The following is an 18,339-nucleotide window of genomic DNA, read 5'->3' on the forward strand; positions in this document are numbered from 1 at the left end:
ATAAAAGCGGTAACTGGATTAAAAAAACACACCAACCAACCAACCCATCCATTTTATTTATATAGTCCATTTTAAAAACACTACTGAGTGACCATATCCTGTATTACTCACCGCCACCACAGCCTCTGCCACCCCGGTGAGTACAGCGGGTCTCAAGGAGTGCAGCAGGATCTTACTCTCCAGCAGGACAAAGTGCAACAGCGTGGCACAGTTCTCTGAGCCCAGGTTAATCAGCAGTGTACTGTAGTCTGCACCACTGAGGAGAGAGAGGAGGGGACGAGAGGGAAAGGAGAGTTGGGAAGAGAGGAGCACAGGGGTATTGGGGAAAGGATTCAAACGAGACTCAGGGATACAATGGGTCATGAAAGGTTGGTTGGATTGGTACATGTGCAGTAAAGAAGGTGTGTGGGTAAATCAGAAAGGGGTGAAGGTAAACTGGATTGAGACAAAAGATCAGATTACAAAACCTGTTTTTTTTTTTTTTAAACCTTTTAAGGGGAAAAATACTTTATTTTATTTTCAGAGAGTAATAGGTTCAAACTTTGCAAAGCAGCAAACGCTTGTAAATCTGTCCCAAAGGCACTAGCCAGCAAGTCTTCCAGTCCCAAAAGGCATGAGCTCACTAGCTGACCATCTACTGAAGAGTTTGTGGTCATAGACACATCTTTGTGAAAATGAAAAGAACTGAAAGACCGGCACGCTGAATATGCTCCCAATTTACCACCTTTATTCACAACGTTTTGAATCGACACAGATCTTCAGGTCAAACGAAAATCCATGTTGGATTGAAACGTTGTCAATGAAGGTGGTCAACTGGGAGTATATTCAGTGTGCAGGCCTTTCTGTTCTTCTCACTAGCTGAGCAACAACATATTCTACTCTGAAATGAAAAGTAGAGAGGAAAAAGCCTGATTGAAGACATGCGGTTTCTTGGTGGAATGCAATAGCAGCACAACAGTTTATTTCATCTGTACAGGGGCTGTGTTTCTGCACTAAATAATGACGGAACTGTCCACAATGTGACAGACAGGCAGCGCTGTTTCTGGGACAGTCCTAGTGCCTGTTTTCCAGTGGTAGTTTCAAAGCGTGAATATTTGACCTGGGAAAACTGTCAGTAATTCATGCGTTTAGCATTACAGAGACAGAAAGTTTGGAGTGTGCTTGGTGGATGATTGCCTTTTCTAACCCCGTTATTTCCTCTGGAAAAACTGTAGTTGATGCTCTACCATGACAACGGGAACGACCGGGCCCTTTCTCTCGTTCTGCTACTGAAGTTTTTCCTTAGGCCTAGATTATACTGTCTCTAAACCAGTCGTCGAACGGACGTACCCTCTGAAATCATGCCATTGAAAAAAAAATATATAATGTTGATAGCCTAGAAAAGGTCTTACCTGAGAGGCATAGGAGTACACACAGGCTGTGCGAGCATCAAGGTGTCGTGTGCAGAGAGCTGAAAGAGAATACAACGCTGTCACAACTGCGTCACCAACAAACTGCATTCGCCAGCACAGAAATAACGACATCTCACCTGGACCAAGATTCTGGGCCTCTGAGGTGAGGGGAAGGACACGTTGTGCATGAAATGGGAGATGTGCCTGGCAAAGAAACACACGCAAGCAAAATAATAGCATTAGCTTCAAACACCCACCTACTCCTCTCCAGACCCGGGTCAAATACATGCGTCAAACACTTTAATCTTGAGCTGCGTCCGATTTTGTTTTCCTGGTACAATGAAGCAACGGAATAGTCCCAAAAGTGAAAACCCCAAGCTAAATCAAGCACATCTCCAACTCAAATCCCCAACCCCCCACCATTGACAAATGACGGCATCCTTACTTTTCGATGGGCAGCGGGTGGGGGCCCGAGACGGACAGCTTGTAGAGGAACATGAGGAATTTGCGGAACGACTCGAAGAAGGGCCAGCGGGAAAGGAGGCAGATGCACTTGTTGGTGTTGACTGTCCGGTTGGGGATCATCTTCTTCTCCACGGTGGTGAGCAGGCCCAACTGCACCTTCTGCTTCTCACTGAGGAGATCTATGGGGTAGGCCTCATAGAACTGGATGGCAGCACCGTACACCTGGCACAGAGCAAATTAGATTAAAGATATATTGACAAGAATTTTAGGGACTTTAGCGAACACCCTTCACACATTTTTATGATAGGGTGAGTAACATTTATGCACCCATTACTAAATTGCGAAATGCAACAATTATATAGCAAAGTACATTTTGAAAAGCAAATTCCCTACTCCCTCTAGCTCAGGGAAATGCAACGTGGTTTGTGACATAACTTGTGATGAGATTGCAGTTTGCTCAAGAGGCAGCTGACATTCAGGTGCCTTGATACACACAACCTGAGGGGAAAAGTAATACTTCTCCCCAATCCCAATGTCACATGCAGCTCAGGAAGTGAGACTTGAATGTTGACTATGACAACTCTCACAGGGCTATTCAATTCCTGTCCTGGAGGACCAAAACATTTCCGGTTTTCATTCTCTCCTAATGAAAAACTAAACAAGTGTTTCAGCCCTGCAGGACATAAATTGAACAGCCCTGATCAATCTAGTCATGAATCAGTGTAAATCCCTGTTCACTGATAAAATGCCATTGTTATAGTCCACCTACCTTTTCCCCAGAGGAGTTGGTTAACACAAAGGTGGAGAAGACGGGGAGAGGGTAGCGTGTGTTGGGGGTCCAGCATTCGATCTTAGCCCCCATGGGGAGGCAGAACAGGGGCACAGACTCCGACAGGGGGAAGGACTCATAGTCATCCTCTGGGTAGCGGAAGATGAGGCCTGGAAGAGAGAGAGCAATCAATCAATCTTTTTTTTTATACTGCCAGTCACACACACAAGACATGTAATAAACCTAGCTATGCAATATGGATCTAACTGGGGTACACATGATGTCAACAGATCCCACTACACAATCATAACATTGAAGGGACGAGAGGAGGTTGAAAGGACAGAACTTGGAATAAGATCAAACCCCTTTCCCTCGTCATCCCTTCATTAACGTCAGCCAGTGTGTTGAGATTTAGAACACATTATTTTCAAAAGAAATCAACACTTTGCTGACCAATGCCTTGTCACCCATGGCCTATTGTGAACGTTAGAGAATGTTGTAGAAAAAAAAAAGCAACTGAAGGAGTAGGCGGGGTAGGAAGCAGCGTGTGGTCTGGCAAACAAACGTCATCACCTCACAGGAAGAAGGCCTAGTGAAGATAAAGGCTGTGTGCATGTGGAGTCTCTGAACCGGGGCCCGTCTAAGCCAACACCCAGCTCTGACCTCAGAAAGTAGCAAGTTGGAGATGGGGACAAACTGCTGTATTTACAAGAAGGTGGATACATAGCGTGAATGAAACCCTCTGAACATTTTAAGGGGTAAATGTCTTCAGAAACATTACATTTCTACACATGCTTTTGTATAGTCCATAAGAACCTGTTTGGAGGTCATTTAAGTGAAAAACCCAAAAGAGAAAAGATAAACCATTTAACACCGGGTGACAGCAATGACGCACACCACTATTTTCCACCTTGAAATAAATTAGCACCAGAAATTTGCTAATGAGAGTCGCCGTGAACCTGTCTAATGTGAGGCCAGTGCCCTTTTCTAAACTCCAGGTTGACGAATAGCGATTTCAACCTAGGACTTTATCCCAAATGACACCCTATTTCCTACAGAGTACACTACTTTCGACCAGTGCCTATAGGAAAATAGGGTGGCATTTGTGACGCAAAACATATCTCGAGATTCAAAAACGCCAACAACAGCCCCCAAATCAATCCTGCTAATTTCTAGCCATTTATTCCAGGAATCATCAGGGAGAGTGTGGTTCAGTTTCCAGGTATTTGAGTGACAGATAGAGTTGTCATTTGCCAGTGCATTTAGTCTTATCTTCAGCACACAGAAAGCTCCTTTCAAATCAGATCAATCATAGAAGATCAACATACAATTACTGTGAAGTCAACTCAGGCACGAAGCAAGTGGAAACATATGGTAAACAGCATTGAACAAAAGGCTAGAGAAAATAATAGCTATTCATCAATGAACGCAGAAAAGAAAGACTGATGCGGAGAGATGGGTAGATTGAGAGTAACAATAAAAGAGCCAATAGCGTGCGAGACTCACCGGCTTTGTAATTAATGGAGTTGGACACCGACACGGATTTCTTGTAGCACAGGAAAACACTAGAGCCCCACTGGAGGAGGAAAAACAAGACCATGTGACTTTGGGCTCAAAACAACATTTTCAAAGATTCATTTCGGCAGAATGTTCTCAGCGAGGTTGAGTGGCATGGCCTGAATTTCATAACATGGTATATTCCAGCTCCATACTGTACATTCCACACCCATTGATTCCCCAAAGCTCTAACTTTCTGGCCCAGACGAAGACCCTTCTAGGGGTCGAAATGTTGTAAACCAACCGAAAAGGTATGTGTTAGAGCAATTGAGTGTGTGGGCATGGTTAAGAAAGTAGCCCAAGTAGTCCAAACCAGAACTCCCCATAGGGCAGGAGCCCATCTCCTGTTTCTGTAGCGTGAGGGAGCTTGATGTACAAGTCCACCCCTGGACAGGGTTCTAGTCCATCTCCTAATGCGGAGTGCCAAGCAGAGGCATCGAGTGCCATTTTTAGAGTCTTTGATATGACTCGATGAGGGATGGAAGCACCAACCTTCCAATCACAGGAGGGAAACTATAATCACAAGGCCACTGAGTTGGTCATGAGCCTACTTCATTACCAGAGGCCTCACTCAACTCACCATGCCACAGTTGAGGTTCTTGTCCACCTTGCAGAAGGTGTGTGGCGGCGTCTCGCCCTTGCTGGTGACGATGACGCAGATGTCGGTGACGGACAGGGAGTTCTGGGGCTGGACGGGTGGCGCACGGCGTAAGGTGATGAAGATGCGCTGCGAGGTGGCAGAGCTGTTGTTGACGTTGGCACAGCGGCCATACGGAGTGGCCTGGATTACCTCACAGCCCTGGATGAGACGCTCCTTACCTTCATATAACACCCTGAAATAAAGAGAGAGGGGGGAGACAGACAGAGAGGGAGAGAGATAATATTAGTGTATAATATGTGCACATTCACTCATCACACATGAATACATACAACAACAAAACACATTCACAAACTAGACAGAATCATTCTACAGATAAAGTGAATTGGAGGAGCAATTACCTTTACAGAGTCTTTCACAAACTGGTAAGAATGAAAGGGAAACAGAAAGACCCAGTACCACCATGGCCAAAAGAAAATAAGCCTAGGTATGGCCAGCGCCTCCAACTACAGGACACCACTGTAGTGAATTTTCTAAATGTAGTCCGACATATCCCACAGTAGGTCAAAACTGAGAAAGAGAGAAGGAAAGAGTGTCACAGACTAATGCCTTCGCCCACCCTCTGACCTGCATTCAAAAGTCCTGAGTGTCAACGTGTGAGGAAGCTGAGATTGGCAGATAGAGTGTTGGGGAATGGCAGGGGAATGACTCCTGCCTACACATAATCAGTCCTCACTCAGACCTGGCCTCTTGTTCACTCTGCAGAACGAGTCTGACCTACTGTAGTAGGCAGTCATTACCACAGAACACAAATGTTTCACTGAGCCATCTCTGGAGTTTAACCCCAATAGATACCGCACATTCTACTTCAGAAAACATACAAATTGTAAATACACGGGTCTTTTGAAGTTTATTCAACCTTGCAACACCAAGAGGTTTTGGCGTCTCGATGAGTTAGCATGGTGCAAAGTTTAAACTTCAGTGTCGTCACATTTCAAGTAAAGCCAATGGGGGTTATTGCTACGCACCTCCTTCTCTGGCCACAGAACGTTACATGGCCACTGGAAACAAAACAGAACTGATGTGAAGGCTAAACACAACAAAGAGTAGATATTTTCCACTGGTGGGGGAATATCTGTGGTTTCTAGACACTAATTAAATAGTGGGTGACATCACTCTTCCAAAATGCAACATTATTGGGTGCTCTTATTTCCCTAATAGACAGAAAAGGAAAAGTGCCTGAAAATGAAATGATTTACTTCACAAATTGGGATGCATTCAATAAATCTAGCATATAACCCATTACACTCATAAGCACACACCATATTACCAAGGGTTAGTCCACAAAAGCGCAATAATACACGAGAAGCAATATTTCACAACCATTTTCTCTCTTATCAGTGGAAATTGATTAAACTAGATGTACTTAGCAACTTTATTAGAAATGACTACTCCGGTAATTGGTCTCATTAGGACGAGTAAGGGACTTAGAGGTTATGGCTTTCCTGTTTTAAGAGTTAACCCTAATGATACCATTGTGTAACTAACTAACACACTTTAACTAGTGTGGTGCTCACACACTTGGAATAGTTCATTTGGGTTCACAGAAGAGCACACACACACACCCGATGTCAATGAGCGGGGGCTTGTCGTGGCCCCTCTTGTAGCAGAGAAATATCTCGGGGCTCTTAAGGCTGCCATGGTTGAGGTTGGCCTGCTGCGCGCTGTAGGTGCTCTCGATGCAGGTGAAGCCCTCCGGCACCGTCTCGCCCGCTGACTTGTTGATGACAGCCAGGTCAGTGATGGGCGCCTTGGGCCCGCTGGACTTGGTCTCCGACAGGTCCTGCTCCAGTGGCGTGGACTTGTCGGTCAGCCCGGCCACCACAAAGTAGTCGGTCACACGGTGACCCTTGTCCTCGATCATGACTGGGCGTGCCTGAGGAGAGAGAAGAGCAAAAGGTGAGGATAGAGGTCAGAGAATGTAGCCTAGGTCTTAGGGTGCCATTTGTGACGCAGCCTATGCGCACTATGTAGGGAATATTTATATTTATTTAACTCGGCAGGTCAGTTAAGAACAAATTCTTATTTACAATGACGGCCTACACCGGGCCAATTGTGCGCCCGCCGCCCTATGGGACTCCCAATCACAGCCAGTTGTGATAAAGCCTGCAATTGAACCAGGGTGTCTGTGGTGATGCCTCAAGCACTGAGATGCAGTGCCTTAGGCCACTCAGGAGCCCAATAGGTTGTCATTAGGGTGTTAAAGGGAATAGGTTCACTTTTAGGACACAGCCTATAGATGGTACTGAGGAAGTCACATGGGAACGATCGCCTACTTATACCTCACTTTCACCATGGGACAGTCCGATACATTCTAACAGCATATGTAGAATCCCTAATATGATTGTATATGTCTAACAGTAAGTGAGTGCCTGAACAGCATCCCACCATAAAGTACCTAATGTACTTAAGGAATGACTGGACTTGTTCACTTCCTGGTCGCAGACTAAGGGGCATGGAGAGAGTTAGGAGCTTCGTGACTTGGGAGAGGCAGAAGAGAGCAGCAGAGCAGTGTGGAATCCACTGTGAGCATAAATCAAGACGAAACACAAGTCTTAAAAAAACGCTCTGTGAAAACTAAAGAATTGGAGTCTTGTTATTCTTTTCACATGGGATATAAAACGTTACCATCCGGAGAATAAGGACCGCTATGCTAAAGCTCAGAGATGATTTAACAGATGTTCCGGCTGTAGAAGACGTAACATGACTCACCAATTAGCAGTAATAAGCACCATGGCAAATATTTAGTCATTAGCATATGTAATTAGCATGTGCAATTTATTCCTTGTGTTACTATTTTTCGCTCTGCATCCTTGGGAAGCAGTTTACACCTGTTATGTACAACACAAGTTTGACTCAGAAGGGGTGGCAACTATCATAGCTGCTCTCTCTTTGTGGGTATAAAAAACAATTACTTTTATAATAGTCTACATGGTACTCAAATCCCTCAACATATCGCTGAACAAGCCATTGGCTGGGCACGATAAACACAAGCATAAATACTGTCAACGGTACAGCCTCAAATAACTTGGCAGCGTAAGTCCAGATCATCTTGCATAATGTGACATGTGAGAGTGTGGGGATCCCATTGAATATGGACTGCTTTATACACTTTGGAGCAATTGGAGGAGTTCTCTGTGGTGCAAATAGGGCTTATTCAGACGTCCAAGAAAAACACTGGGCTTTGGAAGGAGAATATAGCATAAAGAAGCAACACGGCCGTCTAAGAAGAAAGAAAAGCTAAGAAAGCAGCGGAGACCCACACAGGAAGAGACATTTTCCAGTGGTGAGTCAGGAGTCAGCTGCAGCATGGGGCAGGAGCCAGAAAGAAGAAAGGAGCAACGTGGCTCCTCTGAACTGAAAGAGCACACGGCTCTGGACTTAATTTAGCCGGCTTCATAATAGTGTTTAAATCAACTCTGTCTCAGACTTTCAGCACGGCACCATGACCTTGTTCTTGCCAGGTCAGACGTTATCCAGTGCATCACGTGTAGCAACATGAGCAGCAGAGGAAGAAAGAGGTTCAGGCGGTTGGGGAGGGAAGCATAGCAGGGTTTCTTTATTCACCAGCAGCAAAGTCAAAATGGGAGTTTCAGGATATCCCTCTGGATTTAGCAGCCTTTAATTATCTCACTAAAAAGGTGTAGGGATAAACAGAACTGCTACCAACTCAACAAAGAGCAATATTTTAGATCAGGAGGTACACAGCTCAGCTCTGTATAAACAATCTCAGAGTAGGAGTGCTGAACTAGGATCAGATTCCCCCGTCATATGTCATTTTATGAGTTATCATCAAAAAAGGCCAAACTGATCCTAAAATCAGCACTCTTACTGTAAGACACTTGATACCGTCGCAGTATGCTAATCAAAGACTGATTTCTCAGCACGACTCAAGAGTGAGTGCTGCATCCCTGTTGGATATCACCCTCAAAGCATTACATCATGGTCAAGAGCCAGACAATACAGTTTCATGTTTTGTGAAAGATTGAGGGCTTCCACAAACAAGGCAGGCAATAAAAAACGCTTTGATAATGAGAGAGGGGTGGCATCCCCTCTGATGGGGTTTGGTTGGAGAATACAATGGAAATGCTAAAAGTTCCCTGGAGCGTTACATGGTCAAATGGTGAGGGAAGGGGGACAGACAACATATGCACACAGTGGCTTCCTCTTTGGCTAGCTCAATGGAGAGAGTGAGTGGGACAGACAGGCACTCAGGCTCATAGGAGCACACAGATGCATCCCATAGAACACTCTTACCCGTGGCCATCTCCTTAGCTCTGGGGGGGGGGGGGGGGGTGGAGTGGAGAGAACCACAGCCAGCCAGCATTCCTTCCATACCATGAGGGTTTGTCATGCTATTGAATCTATACATGCCTCATGTGCCTACTTAGTGGTACTTTCCAAATCATGGGATAGAGACATATGCAAGGTACTGATCATGGCTGATATTGAATCTTGGCCAAAATACTTCCGAGATTGTGTGTGTGCAAATCAAAATGCATGCAAGTTTCTTTTCGCGTCGCGCATTAAACAAAGTTCTCATCCAAATGAATCCGAACATGCTTTGTTCGTCCAAACATATGTTGTTCGTCCAACCCCTTCACCATTCAGATAGTGAGTTAGCTTGATTCAACAGAGCCCGTAATATGCTATGCAGTGCACTATAGTAGACAGAGATAAGGCACTGACGGTCCTACTTTCTGCAGAGATTTAAACCATTGTATCCATGGTTACACCTCACTGGTAACAGAGTCAAGAAATATACTTTTTTTTTTAAATACATTGTTTACCATATAATAAAGCAGACCATAAAATGTGTTCCAGCTAAACGCTCCGTTATGACACAGAGGCCGTGTTTGTCTGGTGGTGGTTAGTGGACTTGTGACTGGAAAACAACGTCTTGTTACTTTTTAGATGTGTATGCGTAGGCAGAGGGGTCTGGCTCTCTCAAAGTAGTGTCAGACATTTCACATCAAAAATCTGAAGACCACTATTTGGTCTTTTGACAAAGCACATCAGTGCTATTCACATCAGATCTTTTTCAGATCTGATTGGTCAAAAACCAATTAGTGAAAAAAAAGATCAGAATTGGACTGCCAAAGTAAACGCACCCACAAAAAAAAAACAGCTGAATTTACAGTTTTTTGCACTATGGCAACATAACACAAAACTTAGTGACTGATGTATTGTTTGTTTCAGAGCTAATCAATACTATACGTTTCAATTAACACGGACTGAGCCATTTAAATACATCTTGCCATAACATCTAAGTTATAACATTGCATTACCCACAGCTTAACGAGGCTAGCCTGAATGGGCTTTTAAAGCAGCTTGCCAAGTTTCCTGTGACAATGAAAATATCAATATTGATGGACTAGGGACACACGGTCATGATAACTAGACCAGAAGCATACGCCTATTTAGAGTAGCCTCTAGACTTGTTCATTCAAGCAGCTGTCACTCAAAGTGTGTTGTCACGTTTGTCTGAGTCTGACGCCTAAAGGGGTCTACACAAATAGAGCCAACAGAGGACCGTTTGCGTCGCTCTACACGTAGTTGTATGTACATTTGTGCAGCTGAATTTTTTGGAACCTCTGTCAGCTCCGTTTGAGGACACTGTGTTGATCCCTTAGAGTGAACATAGGGGTGAGTGTTGAGAATTAAACTATGAATTGGCATTGAGCTAGGGTGGATGGGTGCTAGCCTTAGCACCATGCGTAGCTAGGCTATCCTGAGGTGCTAAGCTCATGTTAGCTGATAAGAGGTCAGGGGTCAGCAGCAGAGCCGACAGTGTTCATTCCTTGACCCAGAGGCCCTCATTCTTTAGCACTGTCCATGTGGTGCCAGTATGGAGGAACTTGATTTCAAAAAGCATCACTTAGTAGTAGGCTAAGTAGTAGTAGTAGTAGTAGTAGTAGTAGTAGTAGTAGTAATAGCAGCACCAGTAGTAGCAGCACTACTACAGTAGTAGTAGCAGCAGCAGCAGCAGTAGTAGCAGCACTAGTAGTATAGTATTAGCAGCACTAGTAGTAGCAGTTGCAGTAGTAGCAGCAGGAGTACTAGCACTAGTAGCAGGAGTACTAGCACTAGTAGCATCAGCACTAGTAGCATCAGCACTAGTAGCATCAGCACTAGTAGCATCAGCACAAGTAGCATCAACACAAGTAGCATCAGCACAAGTAGCATCAGCACTAGTAGTAGTAGCAGCAGCAGCACTAGTAGTAGTAGTAGCAGCAGCAGCACTAGTAGTAGCATCAGCACTAGTAGCAGCACTAGTAGTAGTAGTAGCATCAGTAGTAGCAGTAGCAGCATCAGCACTAGTAGCAGCACTAGTAGTAGTAGTAGCATCAGTAGTAGCAGTAGCAGCATCAGCACTAGTAGCAGCACTAGTAGTAGTAGTAGCAGCATCAGCACTAGTAGCAGTAGCCGTTGCAGGACTAGTAGCAGTAGTACTAGTCATAGTAGTAACAGTAGTACTAGTAGTAGCAGCAGCAGCAGTAACAGCACTAGTAGCAGTAGCAGCACTAGTAGTAGCAGCAGCACTAGTAGTACTAGTCATAGTAGTAACAGTAGTACTAGTAGTAGGAGCAGGAGTAGTAGTAGTAGCAGCAGCAGGAGTAGCAGCAGTAGTAGTACTTAGCAGTAGTTGCAGCAGCACTAGACGTAGTAGTAGCAGAAGCACTAGTAGCACTAGCACTAGTAGCAGCAGCACTAGCACTAGTAGCAGCTGTAGCAGCAGTAGTATTAGCAGTAGTAGTAGCAGCAGCAGCAGCACGAGTAGTAGCAGCAGCAGCACGAGTAGTAGCAGCAGCAGCACTAGTAGTAGCAGCAGAAGTAGCAGCACTAGTAGCAGTCGTAGTAGTAGCAGCACGAGTAGCGGTAGTCGTAGTAAAATAAACGTCCTCTCACTGTCAGCTGCATTGATTTTCAGCTAACATAACGTGTAAATATTGGTATGAACATTACAAGATTCAACAACAGACATAAACTGAACAAGTTCCACAGACATGTGACTAACAGAAACGGAATAATGTGTCCCTGAACAAAGGGGTGGTCAAAATCAAAAGTAACAGTCAATGCAGCTGGTGGCCACACCAGATACAAAGTACTGCAGTGCATCTCCTCCTCATGGACTGCACCAGATTTGTCAGTTCTTGTTGTGAGGTGTTACCCCACTCTTCCACCAAGGCACCTGCAAGTTCCTGGACATTTCTGAGGGGAATGACCCAAGCCCTCACCCTCCGATCAAACAGGTCCCAGACGTGCTCAATGGGATTGAGATCTGGGTTCTTTGCTGGCCATGGCAGAACACTGACATTACTGTCTTGCAGGAAATCATGCATAGAACGAGCACTACTACTAGTAGTAGAAGCCTAGCACTACTACTAGTAGTAGAAGCCTAGCACTACTACTAGTAGTAGAAGCCTAGCACTACTACTAGTAGCAGCAGCCTAGCACTACTAGTAGTAGTAGCAGCAGCCTAGCACTACTAGTAGTAGTAGCAGCAGCCTAGCACTACTAGTAGTAGTAGCAGCAGCCTAGCACTACTAGTAGTAGTAGCAGCAGCAGCAGCCTAGCACTACTAGTAGTAGTAGCAGCAGCAGCAGCCTAGCACTACTAGTAGTAGTAGTAGCAGCAGCCTAGCACTACTAGTAGTAGTAGTAGCAGCAGCCTAGCACTACTAGTAGTAGTAGTAGTAGTAGTAGTAGTAGTAGCAGCAGCAGCAGCCTAGCACTACTACTAGTAGTAGTAGTAGCAGCAGCAGCCTAGCACTACTACTAGTAGTAGTAGTAGTAGTAGTAGCAGCAGCAGCCTAGCACTACTAGTAGTAGTAGTAGTAGTAGCCTAGCACTACTAGTAGTAGTAGTAGTAGCAGCAGCCTAGCACTACTAGTAGTAGTAGTAGCCTAGCACTACTAGTAGTAGTAGTACTAGTAGTAGTAGCAGCAGCAGTAGTAGTAATAGTAGCAGCCTAGCACTACTACTAGTAGTAGTAGTAGTAGTAGCAGCAGTACTAGTAGTAGTAGTAGTAGTAGCAGCAGTAGTAGTAGTAGTAGTACTAGTAGTAGCACTAGTACTAGTACTAGTAGCAGTAGCAGTAGTAGTAGTAGCAGCAGTAGCAGTAGTAGCAGCAGTAGTAGTAGTACTAGTAGCAGCAGTAGTAGTAGTAGTAGCAGCAGCACGAGGAGTAGCAGCAGCAGGTGTGTTTGTGTAAACCAGAAATGATCGACACTGATCACTACGATTAGATAAGTAGCCTATACTAGAGAAGAGTTTAGTTTTAAATGAAGTAAGTTGACTAATGACAGATTGTTAATGGAACAATTGATGGCTACAACCATAAAATTAGTTGTAGTAAAGAGAATTACAATTTTTAAAAAGGTGGGACAGCTTAATGTTAAAAACGTATCATTCCATTTATCATTATACCATCAATTAGTACATTTATCGTGATATGGATTTGTTCATACAGCCCAGGTGTGGGGGTTAGGCCACTAAAATCCACTTACAGTCCACTAAAAAAAGCATATTGCCTTTTGGTACATATTTTCTGTTGAATAAAATTAACAACTCAAATGATTAGTTCACAATCTCACTGGATTATTGAAGACGACTCATACACGGAGTATAAAACATTTTTACTGTAGACAGTTAACGTTAGACCACAAACATCCACTAACACAAAAAGAGCTCCTTGTTCTCTAGCTGTCAGTGTGGTGCCAGCAGGAGTCGAGAACAAACCCTTATTCCAGATCATCCTTTAAGGTGGTAGAAGTAGTAGTAGTGGGGGGTATGACTCATTCATGGCCATGCCAGCTTCCCGGCAGCGTGGGCACAGATGCCTGCTCCCTCACATAAACAAGCAACACAGGCAGACAGGCACACAGACAGACACACTGTACTGCCAACACCCCATTATACCAAAGCAGTTTGGCATTCATCAAATCTATAAATCTGCACCTTGTAAGGCTCAGAACAAAATAAATCCCCCAAAACTACCTACAACCATAACAAAGTCGTGATGTAATTTGTGTCGGCCTAAGTAAACCAATGCACACAGCATCTCATATCAAACACACCCTTCGCTGGAATTAAACAGAGGAAACATCACCCTTTATAATCACTGTCTGGTATGGATGACACTTCCTTTATCCCCCGGGATAAGAGGCATCATCACAGCTTCGTATTCAGCACAGGGTCCTGACAAAGTGATTAGCTCCACCGCCGTTTCCCCGACAACGGCACTCTCAACCAACCCAATCGCTTGGAATTCTGCAGCACAATGGATTACCTGCTGAACACCTACACTTAGAAAAGTACCCCCAACACACACCACACCCACACATCCGGAGAGATGTGCTGCCTGCCTGCCAAAAACCTGATCCACCATGCCAAGAGCCTCCTTCTGACACATAGGGCCAGATCAAATTCCGCCAGTAGACAGAGGGAAAGAGAGGAAAGAGACAGTGAGAGACAGAAAGAGAGAGTTGAGAGAGAGGCCCTTGTCAGGTGTGTCATGCAACAGTTACGCAGAACACACACGATATGACTCACATATTGCACTAGTCCAATAAGACGACAAGTAGGCGGCCAGTACGCTGCAATAAACTTTAGTGAACAGAACAGATAAGCATTGTTCATCAGGAGGCACAACTGCAAAGTGTTGACAACTAGTCTTCCAATAAGAGAAGAACCAAGCAGAAGTTCTTCTCTTTGTGGGCAGACTGCGCAGGGTAGACAAACACTGGCGCTGCCATGGCAACGCATCCCCAACAATGCCAGGCAGCCTCGTGTTGTTATTCTATCTGACCAGGGGTGAGTTGCCACAGGAAATCAATCTGGTGTGGGTCTTTAAGGTGGCACGCAGAGACTGTATCCCTACATGCACTCTGAGGTCTACAAACAGTTCAATTCAGATGTAGGCCTACAGTAAATAAAAGCGGGGAAGGGCTGTTTTAAAGTCCACTTTAAACATCCGGAAAGCAAATAAAGATAGCTTAGGTAGGGATTGAACTAAAAGCCTTTGAGGTTTATGGTGCTGCATGGTTCAGTTGGTGGAGCATGGCTGTAAAGCATCTCTCTACACCCGCAATAACATCTGCTAAATATGTGTAAGAGACCAATATAAATGTGATTTTTATTCTATTGGGAGTTCAATACCCGGGTGCCACCTATACAAAAAATGTATACACACGACTACATGTCGCTTTGGATAAAAGTACCTGTTAAATGGATTATTATAAATTAAAAATGAGCGTGCATGGACTCCATTCTCCTTCCGCCATCTTGTCTTGTGAGGATAGCGGCCTGTGTAGACTACGGGGAAACATGGAAGAGGCATCGGCCAATCAGAATGTGTGGCCAGAACTAACCGTTTAACAATCTGACACCAACATAAAATGAGTCAGCAATAAATGTGTTGAGACAAAACAGTGACTAAAGCAACCGCAGGCCTCGGGCTAATAAAACTAATTAATATACGAGTATTATCAAGCAGAGGTTCATAATAATAATAATAATAATAATAATAATAATAATAATAATAATAATAATGGAGAATTGAACTGGTCTGTGAAATGTCCATTGTTCTAACTAGTCTTTCCTAATGTTGTAACGTGAGCCCGAGTCACTAAAGGTTGTGAACATAAAATGGCCCCTCCCTAACAAAAACCTGTTCCTGTGTACCTCTGGGGCAGAGCTGAACTACTCGGGCGTCACACTGTATTTGTTTGGCCTTTACTATAGGAGCGCTGTCTCCGCAATGCTGGCTGTGTGACTGAGCAACAGAGGGCCATATCAAGTGCCAACACTACTCAAACTACTCTTGTTTTCACCCAACTTTCACATGTCGTATTCATTAGACACCAAAACAGACAGGGGGGGAAAAAAATGACAAAAACAGGGAGGGCCAACCTGGACTGCAAAACGTTTTGCTACGGTGTTCCCTAATGACTATGTCCCAAGAAAAAAAAAAACATTCCGACATGGAGGCACAACCTGAACTTGTCCAATAAGAACGCACATTTTCTGTTTCAAAACATTTCCATACATTGTGCTCTTCAGAACACAGTCCTGTTGTAAGCCATATGGCAGAAATTCCCTTCCTCTTTGACCGTTGGTCAACCAGGGGGCGTGCTGGCCGGCAAAGGTCATGTTTTTTGGCTGTGGCGCTGGTCTCAACTTGAAAACCTGACGAAGCCTGCAGCGTTGGTCCAACGGCCCTCGGGTAGATGAGGTCTTTTCTAGGAACCCTCACAACACACAAACGCACTAGGGTGGCACCCTTAACAGGACACGGTGTGCCAACTGCCAAGTTTATGTCCAATTTGAACAGCACTCTAAATCTCTCCCTACTAGGGGATATGGCCAAAATATGTTTCTAATTTTTGGCAGAACTTTACTGTATTTTATGTTTCTGAATAATCAAAGTTCTAATTACGTTGTAGTAGTAGTAGTAGTAGTAGTAGTAGAACTTAGAATGGTAACAAAGTCGTTAAATGGGCTTTCTCAATGTTGGTGTTATACTCAACCAAATTAGGACAAAGCGGAGAATAAAGTAGTCAAATGCGCAGAACTTCACTTAATTTAGCACTGTATCAAAATAGTGTTTGATGTTCATTTGGGATGTAACGATACACGTGTCCTTACCGAACCGTTCCGTCCGCGCTGGGGGCCGGAATAAATACAAATAGAAATATAAAAACAATTAGGCCTATGGGCAATAAATCTTAACTGAATAAAAATGTCAGTCTACGCCATTAAAACTAGAGCCTATGTGTACGTTGTAATCAAAATTATAAATCTTAAATTGGTGTATTTCAAACTGTGCTTTTGTGAGGCACAGCCGGGAACTAGTTCTGTATGATGACGTCAATAAACCACAAGGATTCTCCATCGTCGCTTAAATCTCCAGTTTGGGAACATTTTGGATTCCCAGTATATTACAACGACAATGGACTGAAATAGTATGTCACCACTGCTCAACGAGAATATCATATGCAGCTGCCAACACCTCAAAACACGTTGACACACTTACGCCGACATCACCCCAGTATCCCTACCACCGGAGAAAGACTAAAACGCAAAAAACAACGTCTCCCCTTTGCATGCAAGCAGCCCTTCGCAGCTGATTCTGAACGGACCAAAGAAATTACAAGAGCAATATGTATATTTATAGACGTGGAAACGCGCACATTCTCAGTGGGTGAGAATAGGGGGTTTCAGCATCTCGTGTAAGTGCCCGAGCCACGTTACGAACTTCGCCCGCTCGTACCCATTTCAGCAAACAGGTAGTACTCGCACTCTATAAGCAAGCTAAAACCCAAATTGTCAATGAATTCGCCAATCCACCCAGTGTTGCGTTTAATTGCAGATTGATGGACCTCCAGGGTTACAGAGCGCTCACAGAATTTCTAAATTACGAGGTGTAACGTCGCGAGACTTCCGGGAACGCTTGCAAAATTGACCAAACAGAACAGGCCGGGGTTCGGGATTGAGAAGTGTAAAATGATTTGTTAGTTGTTCATTTAATCCAAATCTAAAAAAGGCACAAGCTAGATTCGAGCCCATGTCTTAAGTAGTTGAACATGTTATTACTCCAACCTCGTGAAAATGACAAACTGAAACATTTTCGTCATAAACATCAAAGGAGTGCCTTTGATTTGACATTCTGCACATGTGCAGTTCGGCGCGTTTGGAACCGATGTTTCTCCGCACGAGTTTAGCTAGCCAACATTGCCATGACATTGCCAACAAGTGTGATCGGGGATTTCTATTGGATAAGCAGTTTTAGCCTATCTTCATGCTGTATGGTCTTTGGCGAAACACTTAAGTGACAGGCCATTACATTACCCCGGACTGTGAAAGACACGCCCTCTTTATGAAAGTCACACACGTGCGCATATTTTTATCTTTGTAAGAAAATATAGAATAGACCTATACAATGTCAGCCTTACATATTTCACTTTGTCTTTTCTTAAATGAAAACGGTAAAGGGTTGATATTCCTGATGGTGCGCTCATCAGGCATTATATGACTCATGATCATATATGGAATACCACCACTTTGTATTTTCTTAAATGAAGCACACAATTACTCAACACTAAAATAAAGTGCAATATGCATGTGAAATCAATATGTAAACATGGCTATTAAATAAACAAAAATTAACTACAGTAACTGTTAGCAGGAAAATGAAATACCAAGACGTGACCCAAAAACCACAATACATATCGAACCATCGGTTTGGTTAATCATTACACCCCTAACCGTATTTTAAAAATCCATACCGGTATGTACGATATATCCCCCTTCCCAGCACTCTTATAAAGTTGATGATATTACCGTGTCAACTTCTAAGCAAGATCTACACAAATCAAGGGAATAAGCAGTAGGAGCAAAAAGCCTCATCTATAGGGTTGAGGTGGTTCCTTCCTTCAGTGTGAGCTGTAAAGTGGAACACCCCTAACTCCATCCCCAATGGTCTCCCCCACCCACAGT

The 18,339-nt window shown here is 44.0% G+C and overlaps 1 protein-coding gene across 3 annotated transcripts in view; it reads right to left on the minus strand.

Annotated features, from left to right (window-relative positions):
- Positions 1–18,339, minus strand: part of LOC110500643 (DENN domain-containing protein 4C) — a 57,700-nt gene that overhangs the window by 24,854 nt on the left and 14,507 nt on the right. For 2 of the 3 annotated variants that reach the window (XM_021578125.3, XM_090214755.1), the window contains exons 2-9: positions 6,406–6,716; positions 4,763–5,015; positions 4,132–4,201; positions 2,626–2,795; positions 1,837–2,078; positions 1,529–1,595; positions 1,392–1,450; positions 112–256 (exon numbers count right to left, since the gene is read on the minus strand). In XM_021578125.3, the coding sequence (XP_021433800.2) occupies positions 112–256; positions 1,392–1,450; positions 1,529–1,595; positions 1,837–2,078; positions 2,626–2,795; positions 4,132–4,201; positions 4,763–5,015; positions 6,406–6,704 (1,305 nt within the window). In that variant the 5' untranslated portion in view covers positions 6,705–6,716. Of the gene's footprint in view, positions 1–111; positions 257–1,391; positions 1,451–1,528; positions 1,596–1,836; positions 2,079–2,625; positions 2,796–4,131; positions 4,202–4,762; positions 5,016–5,181; positions 6,717–18,339 lie in introns of all 3 variants that reach the window. The other variant, XM_090214756.1, reaches the window with a different exon arrangement.

This window comes from Oncorhynchus mykiss, chromosome 21 (genome assembly GCF_057628025.1).
Source record: "Oncorhynchus mykiss isolate SJ-2025 chromosome 21, ASM5762802v1, whole genome shotgun sequence".
Classification (NCBI taxonomy): domain Eukaryota; kingdom Metazoa; phylum Chordata; class Actinopteri; order Salmoniformes; family Salmonidae; genus Oncorhynchus; species Oncorhynchus mykiss.